We start from the raw sequence: 10,836 nt of genomic DNA, 5'->3' as shown, positions 1-10,836 counted from the left end.
GAAAGAAAACTATTTTGAGGCCAGGCATGGTGGTTCACGCCTATAGTCCCAGCACTTTGGGAGGCCAAGGTGGGTGGATCACGAGGTGAGGAGATTGAGAGCATTCTGGCCAAGGTGGTGAAACCCTGTCTCTACTAAAAATACAAAAATTAGCTGGGCATGGTGGCGTGCACCTGTAGTCCCAGCTATTTGGGAGGCTGAGGCAGGAGAATCACTTGAACCCGGGAAGTGGAGGTTGCAGTGAGCCAGGATTGTGCCACTGCACTCCAGCCTGGCGACAGAGTAAGACTCCATCTTAAGAAAAAAAAAAAAAAAAATTTTAAGTACTTCCCACAGCTCCTAGTAATCATCCAGTCTCTGTTGCTACACTGAGATGCTACACGTTATGATATCTAGCAGGATTGTTAGAGCCTGTTTTGCTTTCCTAATACTTTTTATCATAAGCAGGCTCCCAGTTCCAGGATCACCAACAAGTTGAATTTGCTGATGAGGTAGAAATTCATTCTCCAGGACCAGCATTGCAAATATGCCTCTCCTAAACTTTCCTCCTTTGGAAATAATATATAAAACTAGAAAACCTTGAAACTGGAAGCAGTTTCTGCAAATTAATTTATTTCATATGTCATAGTTTTGCAATTTTTGTAAATTAATGTGTTTCGTATGTCATACCAAGAAATGGTAAAGTTGAGTGATTTTTTTTTCCTCCAAGATTATCCATATACATAATGGTGGAGCTTAGATAGGAATCCAGCTTCCTTGATTCCAAGAAAACCAAACAGAGTCAGAACACACCATCAAGCCAATGGGAACACCATCTGGGAAACGTGAAATCAATACAGAGAAAATACTGGTGATGAGCCAGGAAGAACGAACTTTGTTATGACTTTTTTCTTTTTTATAATCTGAGGATTGTTTTCAAAATCAATTTTAGCTATGGTTATTTAAAACCACTTTTCAATGACATGTAACTAGAACACAGTAGGAGAGAAGAGAAAATCTGTAACAGGGATTTTTTTTTTTATTAAAAAAAAAAAGAAACAGCAGAATGTTTTGGGGCTTTGAAACATTTTCAACCAGAACATAATTGTAAGAATTCAAGGAAGTATAAAAGATGGAAGCAGTTGAAAAAATAATTAAAATACCTCCTCCTGAACACCATTATTAGTGTTTTCATTTACTTTGTTCTTTGTGTGTGTGTGCATTTTTCATTATCTGCTATCCCCACATATAACTCTATAGTATGCTTTTGTGGCTGATTATTGCATCATCAACATTTCTTATGTGATATGATACAGACTTTATAATACTTACTACTTATATGATGTTTCTTCTTCATGCCATAGTTTATTTCACTGACAGAATTCCCATACTGTTTGTTTCAACTACTTATACTCTTTTGCTAAACAAATGATATGATGAGTATCTTTGTGCATAAATATTCATTTACATTTTGTATCATTCTTGCATGATAGCTATCTAGATCTTGCAATGCAAGATGAAAAATAAGTAAGTGTTTTAAGGAAAGAGGAAGAATGTTAGGAACATTTAAAGGAGCTGGAGGATGTTGAACAAACTTCCAGTGTCTATCCTTCTACTCGGTAATCTTTAAGTCTACATCTTTCTATAAAAATATCCTTTGGTTTGCTGTGACTTTGGAGGCTTCTTGAGTCATCTTCTTTTATGCAAATTGTGGAGTTAAGTTTCAAGTAAGACAGCTTACAATATCTGGGTTAGAGAGTCACTTTACCATTTTCCCCTATTTCTATTTCTTGCCAAACCTTCTAATTCAAGGCTATATTTCTTGTCTCTTTAAAATTTCCTAGCATTTCTCTTAAATGTCACTAACTTTAATAGCTCAGCAGTGGCATTGCTGCTTTCTGGCAGTGTCCTGATAGTGGCATCAAAGCAAGCGCTAAAATTTTACTCACTTTGATTGATGAGCTCATTTTGTTACAGAGGACAAATTGGATTTTTTTTTATACTGGTAATAAAAATTAATGTGTGATGTTGCTTTCCGGATGTTATTGGATCTCTACCTTAATACAGATTTCAGCAATAAAAGCACTAACAGATAACTTGACCAGAAAGTTACCTCCTTCCCCTTTAAACTACCCTCAAAAGTAAAAGATGCTTTTCTAATTTTGTAATCCTATAGTACATTTTAAAAATGTATGTCTTGATGGCGGTGTGGTTGAGGATGGTAGGGAGAGCAGCGGTAGTAGGATAATAGCCTGTGTTGCAGTTTTCAATTTAACTATGGTGTTTATTTTTTATTTCAGCACCTCCAAGGTTTACACGAACACCCGTTGATCAGACAGGGGTCTCTGGTGGAGTTGCCTCTTTCATCTGCCAAGCTACAGGAGACCCAAGACCTAAAATTGTCTGGAACAAAAAAGGAAAGAAAGTCAGCAATCAGAGATTTGAGGTATTAGGTCCATTGTTCTGTTTCTCTGGGGGAAGAATGTATCTGCTCTGTCTTTGGTTTCTATGTTACTTGGCTTGCTTTACTCTGATAAAAGGTGTCACTGATGTATGCTATTCCTTACATTGCAAGTGATGGAAAATGTAACTCTAAATGGCTTTTTAAAAAAGGGCATTTGAGGGTTCAAGGGCTGATTTTTTGTTCCCACTTGTGCCAGGGCTCAATAGCATTCCTAGGATCAATCTGTCAGTTTCATCCCCAGGTTGCAAGATAGAACTCTGCATCCTCACAGGACCACATTTGTAGGATGTATGAAAGCTTGTCTCTTCCAGAAACTTCTCATCCCATTGGCTTCTATTACGTTACTTGTTCATCCCAGAGAAAATTTGTGTGGATAGGCGGACGGTGTAGCCTACTTAATTTAAGCCAATCGGAATCTACCTCTGTCCTGGGAATGAGAACTGTCCTATCCAATTCCAGGCTTAGAATGAAAGAGCAGTGTTTTCCCAAAGGAAATTTAAATCCTCGTTACCAAGAAGAATGGGAATGGATGCTGAGCAGCAAATGAAGTGGTCCACTGCCCCTCGCATCTGTGTTTTACAAGTAGTGTGAACTAGAATGAGAAATTTGTTCCAGTGTTTTAAAGTACTATTCTGTAAGAAACATACCCAAACAGGTTGATACTACAGAGAAGCCTATTGAAGAAGTTGATTTTCTTTATTCAAGAGAGCTCAGTGCACCGAAGATGGTGAAACATAAATCAGAGATTCTTTTTTGAGTGTTGTGAGAAGGCTTATGGTTTAGAAATTTGCTCGTTCTGGAGGAGAAATATAGGCAAGAAGATATACAGAAAGCTACCCAGAGAGGCACACAATAGCATGCCCATAATTTAAAAGATGAGAAGGGTAGCTTTAATTTTAGGGGCTACCAGTACCCCCAAACTGCCTGAAATTGTGAAACTCACCTCCCTTTTATCTAAGTTTCTAATCTCCTTCATGACCTAATTTTATAGTTTGGCAGATTAAAAGGAATTCTAGTTAAAAGAAATATAGCAACAACAAATTCAGAACAATTTATTTACTTATTTTATTAGAACTCACAGGGTTGATCGGGGTTCCCAATGATAGAGACCTAATTAATTATGTTTTGCCATTGGAAATTTGGATTGTAGTTACAGTGAGAAGTTTTAAAATATGTCTGAAAATCAAATACTTTATTATTATTGAAATATAATTTAATACAAAAATAATATCTTAATAATATTTGGAAAATGTTTCCTATGTCATGTAGAATAATGATGTATGTATTCACTTTGCTGACATTAAACAATTTTAAATTGAAGTTAATTTTTTGTCAAAGAGAAGTTTTGACATCATGTTTGCTAGATGACAAGACTCCTGACAATAATCTATTAACAACAATTAAATTATAATACTAAATATTTTCAAAGTATTGTCTGTTCTCTTGGACAAACCCACATAGACATAATATGACGGGAGATGATTATCATTATAAATAAATAAGCTATACAGGACTTGATCAAACCCTGATCGCAAGTCCTTTGATGGGTTGAATAATCTTTACTATATTTAACACTAATAGTTATATATATTATATATAATATAATTTTATTTGTATATATATTACTATTAATGGTTTCCACTAGGCTATATGGCCCATGAGAGCAGTACATGGTGGACTGTTTTTGGCCCTCTTCTATCCCCAGTCTAAGTATGGTGTCTGGTCCATGAATAGGCATACAGTCATAGTGTATATTTTCAAACTGGAAATTACATCACTGGCTGTAATATGTGGTATATTGATGTTTGTAAGAAGATAGGTCTAAATCTAGGAAATAGTTCACAAATGTAAACATACAATGACATTTATTAATAAATTAGTCAACATTTAAATTGGTTTTGTAGTTGCTTTAACCTTTTCCTACACTAAATCATAAAACGATCATAACTTTTCTAAAATTATGGAATGCTTAACAAAGCTTCCAATATGAAACTATGAAACTTTTCTTTCCTAAGATGCATAGTAGATTTATTTTGAAATGTATGCTTTATAGAGTTGAAAATAAACTGTAGTGCACTGAGAAATGGGCCATTTTGGATATTTATGTGAATTTTGAACAAAAATGGAATGCACAAAGATTGAAGTGGACATATTTTGAAACTGTTGATGTCCTCTCTCTGTATGTTAATATGCACATGCACACACAAAATCTGGAATTAAGCATCCCATAAATATATTTATAAGGCAATCTGAGTTTATTCATAATTTAGGCACATGGGAATATTCACAGTGAAATACAAGAAAAAAAGGCACAGCTTCTCAGTGAACAGCTGAAGGAATGCAGCATAGTTACAGAAAAGACAGAGGATGCCATAGTATTGTATACATATTTGTTGGTATCATCATTTTTTTTTTTTCTTTAAGTGGTACTTGAATTAGCTAACAAGTACCTGGGATTATCAGTGTCGCTAAACTGTTTCACATAAGAGTTCCTAATGATGGTGAATTCAGGCTTAGTGTTTAGGACATTAGTTTTCTGTCTGGTGAAGCAAGCCTCCATTTTATAGCAAGAATGCTCTAAAAATGCAGAAAATGCTAAGCTAGAACAAATACTGGAATGATTTATGGCAAAATTAGTGCACGCCATCAGGCTTTTGGGTTGTGAAAGCTGTCTCGTTGGCTGCCTAAGTACTAGATTTATGCAGTTTCTCTTTATGGTTTGCCCATCTATGCTGTTCAGGATGAGACAGTTTAAACCAGCAGAGCTATCTGTGGTGGTGTGCGTTAATTCTTCATCTTACAGTCTCATTATTAAATGAATCCACATTTGTATATGTGCTGTCAGAGAAAGAATAATTTAAGAAGTTTATCGATCATAGCTGCAAGCCTCTTGCAAAATTAATAGAATAAAATTGCCCTAGATGGACATACTGAAATATTTTAATGCGTAAACCCTGGTAGTTTTTAGTAGGGACTAGAAATCTCCATATTTTGTATATGTAGTTTCATATCTTTCTCCTTGTTCAGTAGAAGATCCACTAAGTTAAACCAAATATTTTTTCACCACTGTATCAAAATTCAGTTTCAGAATGATGTCTAGTTTATTATGAGCCTAATGACAGATCCACCACTGCACTGAGAGCTTTAGCTGAGAGGTAGACAATTGTAACAACACCTGTGACAGCTATTGTTTCCTCTAATAGGTAATAGAGTTTGACGATGGGTCTGGATCAGTTCTCAGAATACAACCCTTACGGACTCCGAGGGATGAGGCCATTTATGAATGTGTGGCCTCAAATAATGTGGGAGAAATAAGTGTATCCACCAGACTCACAGTTTTACGGGGTAAGTGCTCTAGTGAAGGTTGTTGTTTGTGTCATTGTTACAATTCTGTATCTCTTTTGTAGCATCATTAAAAAGACTAGCATTGTGATGATGCTTAAATGGGAAATGCAGTTAAATAAAATGTTTATAAGAGTTGAACTTTAATTAGACAGTGAATACCTTCTCTGGTTACGGGTCTTAACAGAACTAGAGTTCAGGGGGAGAATCAGGGGTAAAAAAGCTGATAAAGGCATTGATTTCAAATGCCAGATACCATTTTGATTTTTGGCAGAGCATCTAGAAAGGAAACAGGATATGGTACTCTTTTGTATGTTGGCATTTCTCATGCATGGATTTTTCATACCGCATTCAGCAGCTACGTTTTTACAACTACCATAGCTGACATTGATATTTGCAAAGTAAAAAAACAACCTCAGCCTAAAGATGAACTTTCCTTAAGCAATTGGTCAGAACCAAGTATAAGAAATACACCTATCTTATGTGAAAAAAAAATATGTTTTCTATTTGTCTGTTATCTTTCTTAAACCAACATGTATTGATCTAAATAACTGGGCTGACAAATCCCTTTCTTTGTCTCCGACAATGTTGCTTACACAATGTGACAAAGCACAGGGTGAGTTGCCAAATCTCCAGTACAGTGTGTTCAGTTTGTAGACTTCCTTTACAATGGGAGTGCTGGAAAATAAAGCTAGTGATGAAGACTGTGTTGTATGTCTCTAATTCAGGCTTCTGTGTACAGATACGAATATTCCCGATTAGGCACCTCACAATTGACATTTCCAGATTAACTATTCTGTGCCTTTATCTCTTTCTTTCCTGCACACAACTCATTTGTTTTGTTTTGTTTTGTTGTATTTTGCTCTATTCTAAAATTTAGGAGAATAGACCTTCCTCAGATAAAGGAAATTGGAAAGGGAAGGATCAGAATCATAGAGGAACTTACATAGATTAACTACATTTCTCTTCTGTTTCATTTTTTTTTCCCATGGAGGGATGGATTTACATTATATCTTTTATAAAATAAAAATGTTTGATTTTATAAACATCTTGGTTTCTTCCAAGGAGGTAAACCCTATTGATATTGTCAAGAACTTATTTATTTGGAGGCCAGCAGTAATTAGTAATGTAGGCCAAATTTACCTGATGGTTTTGAAACTAAACACACACACACACACACACACACACACACACACACACAAAGAAGCAATTCAAGAGGCTGAGAAAATGAGATTATTTACATATACAAAATATATTTGAAATAATATAAACACCTTATTAAGTTGCAGGGAAAATATTGACAATTGGATGTATATATCTTTTAAATGCATGTAACAGATGCTGCTTTAATACAGACAAGTCAGATTTGAGCTACATTTCTGGCTGTTACGACAAGCTAAGTTGGTGCAGGAAGTTTCCCATTCCCTGACCACCATCTAGAAATGTTGAGAAAGTATCTGAAAATAAAATTAAAAGCATAATTAGGCTTACAAACAAGAAACAGAAATTTCCAGTTGCTAAAAACAAGAAGGGATTTCCTAGACAAAAGATAATTGTAATATAATAACCCAAGATAATAACATAATGGACCATATGCTTTAGTGCTGGAGTTTTAACACTCCAGCAAGATACATACTTATATAAAATAAGTTGGGAGTAACAGAGACTAAGGTCAGCTTTCTGCATACAAGTGAGATTTCTAGTACTATTCCTACTGTTCAATTCTCAGGACCAAATAGTTTAACATAAAAGCTGGTCAGAAACAGTGAATCCCATAGAGTGTGCAACAGACACCCATCATAGCACTCACCCCACAGAGACATTCCGATAATCCGGATACACAACCCTAGAGAAGGTCGTTCATACCCAAATGGGCTAATAAGCACCAGTTCTAAAGCAGTCGAGTCAGCTACCACCAGCGAGCAACAGTAAGCCCAAACATCGAGGATGGAAATCACAGTCTGTGACCTACAGGTAATTGAAATGTATGAATGGGTTTTAAAAATAACATGTTTACAATATTTGAAAAGGCAAGGGAATGAATGGTCTAATAGGCGAGAATAAGACATTAGGGAGAAAAAGAATAGGAGTTAGAAATTAGACTTTAGAACTGGCACGAATCTTAGAGACTATGTTTATATGTGCTATAATATGCACTATAGAACATATACATATTGCTGAATATACATATATAGTTCACATCAGCTTGTCTGAAAATTGTGGTCATTTTTCAGGTGTTCGTATTTGAAGCAAAATTTAGCTCATTTGTTCATCTGCTTTAAAAATCTTAATCTCCATTTATTTACCTGGTTTAGAATCATTGCCATCGTATAGAAGGTATATTAAAAAGGTACAATAAGATAAAACTTTTCAGAAGTATTTTTGAGTTTTTTCACTTTCTAAATCCCTTGAACTCCTTAAAAGGAATTAGTGGCAGTCATGTGCTTGACTTATCTTTATGCATCCGATGAAGACATTAACAAAAAGTTGTAGGAAAATATCACTTTACTTAGAAATTCACATGGATTAATGTTTTCCTGCCTATCAGCTGGCTGGAGTTTCATCATCTCCTCTGCTTTTATACAGCTAGTCCCCATATAAAACAAATGCATCAAAAATGTTTAAAATGGTCTCAACTTTCTGTGTGAACATCTGTCATGTGTAAGTACATTTGTATTAAAATTTATGATTTGAGTAGTTAACCCTTTCTATTTTTTAAAAGACTACATTTAGCAGTTTTAGAACTTTCATGAGAAAAACTCAGAAGTATTTTGGTTGACAGAAAAGTAGTCTAAACATAATCTTAAAATAGAATACTTTTATATATCCTTTTAGGATAAAATAAATATGGATGGAAATTATTTTTGTTTCTTAGAGTCACTGTTTGCTTAAAATTTCTAAATATTGTTATTTCTATTAATAGTAGTCTTTAATAATATTCCAGTGTAATCTGACTTTCATAGACTTTGAACATCATGAACACCTAAATAAATGTGTGTGAAGAGGTTTATACCGCAGTTGAGGAGCTTTGTGACATTTTAGGTTCAATTTCTCTTGCAAATCATGTTGGCGAACACTCAGGCACTCTGTTCTGCAGTAAATGGAGACCACTTTACACTTTTCATCCAGTGGCCCTCATTATTCCCGTTTCGTCCACATGGATCATTTACTTTTTCCCTGCTTTGCTGACAAATGCCAAAAATGTGCCAATTCTCATGATGGGTTTTGTCTAAGTGAACTGGATGAAGATCACTCATTTATGTCACACAAGCTACTTGAGAAACTAATTAATTGGAGATTCAAACATCTAACCCGTATGGTTAATCAAGAAGACATCGAACTAATACCCTGACCACCCAGGTGCCTTGAAGGGAGCATTTCAGGAACAAGTTTCCCTTTGTAGCTTGTTTCAAATTACCCTTACTCTTAAAAACTGTGTTTCCATAAGGAAGGATAACCACAAGCTCAGGCTGAATGTGCCCCGAAATAAGATATTTGGGCAATTAACTATACCATAGAGTGTGGTTCATGGAAGAAGAAATAGGAGAAGGGGGAGGTGAATGTGGGGCTTATGTCTTCCAAGTCATTTTGGTTTTTAAGTTGTCTTGGCTATGGAAACACAAGAAAATACTGACTCCCTAATGATATAACACTTTAGGAGGCTGAGTATATCGGTTATACTTGTGTTTTCCCATCCTAAGCAGAACTTTAAGTGAAGGCCTTAGGATGTATTGAGGCTATTAAGGGCTGTGCCTTAACTAATTGTGGAATTCTGCTAAGGACAGTGAATTAACAACAGGCTTTCAGTGAAGAGCAAGCATACGACCACAGAGATTGTTTGTAAGAACAGGGATTATCATCCAAATGGAATTGGTTCTGTTTCTTTAGTTTGCTGGTCACAATTTCTTCCTGACTAAAGATATCAGCAGGAAACCATGTAATACAAATTTATGCAGTGATAACTGAGGATGAAAATATTCTCTCTGGTAGATGTTATCAATCACTAGGCAGGGAAAATGAGATATCACCATCCATAGACTTTTCTTTCTAGTAAGATTCCAGGGGTACCTGTTTCTTTTGGGCAAGAGGAAAGACGTCAATAATTATTTATTCTTGCTTACATAACCTCTCTTCTGTAAGACAAAGTTCTAGAATCATTTAATCAACTTTGAATCTAAGCATCTGACTAAATGTCATCATGTTTCTTGAACTTAGAGTTTTGTTTTTTTTTTTTTTTTTTTTTTTAAGGAAAGTGATCAGAAAATACACATTTTGCTCTTATCTCACACAGCATGTAATGGGTCATTTAAAAAATCTTAGTAGATTATTTTTAGGTTGGACCATTCTCAAATAGCACTGCCCCAAACCACCACCACCACTAGCACAACAGAACAAGGTATGGTATATAACACTGCTGCTCTTATCTATTTATAGGGAACTAGCTTTGTTCATAGAACATATCTACAGTACAATTATTGTCTAAAAATGCTAGTTTACCAGATATGAGGCATTTTAGTTACCTTGTTTAGCAAATATATTTCATCAAGTGATACTTACGTGTGAGTATCTACTCTTACATATCAATATATCATTTGTGAATTATCGCCATTAGGACAAAAGATAACATGTGAAGTACCCAAGTCTAGGACTTGGGAAATTGAATTCCAGCTTTAGCTCTGTCACAAAATAGCTGTGGCATCTTAAGCAAATCTGTTAACTTTCCTGTTCTGTTTTTCTTTCTTTCTTTTTTTGCCTCATATGCATTGGGAAGGCCTCAGATTAGCGATCAGATCACTCAGATCACCCCTCTCCAGTTTTCCATGATTCACTGACATGCCTATTTCAGCAAGTCAGTTCTTGCAAGATGGAAGAAATTTGCTCCCTGAAGGTGACTGTTACTGAGATAGTAAAACACACAGTGAGCAGTTGGATGATACAGAGAAGGCGCTGCAATGGGAAATAGAAATGTTTGCATAATATGTCTGTTTCAGAAAACCTAAGCCATTATAGCAGTTGGTAAAAAAAAAAAAAAAAAAAAAAAAAAAAAAAAA

At 35.2% G+C, this 10,836-nt stretch overlaps 1 protein-coding gene across 1 annotated transcript in view; it reads left to right on the top strand.

The window, feature by feature from the left end:
• The window catches only part of LOC108517204 (receptor-type tyrosine-protein phosphatase delta-like), a 497,564-nt gene that overhangs the window by 147,005 nt on the left and 339,723 nt on the right, over positions 1-10,836 (top strand). Inside the window, 2 exon segments of the mRNA XM_017854985.1 lie at positions 2,280-2,425; positions 5,647-5,788. Of these exon segments, the coding sequence (XP_017710474.1) occupies positions 2,280-2,425; positions 5,647-5,788 (288 nt within the window).

This window comes from Rhinopithecus bieti, unplaced genomic scaffold, assembly GCF_001698545.2.
Source record: "Rhinopithecus bieti isolate Rb0 unplaced genomic scaffold, ASM169854v2 scaffold_38735, whole genome shotgun sequence".
Taxonomy (NCBI): Eukaryota; Metazoa; Chordata; class Mammalia; order Primates; family Cercopithecidae; genus Rhinopithecus; species Rhinopithecus bieti.
This window is presented reverse-complemented; position numbering and strand designations above follow the sequence as displayed.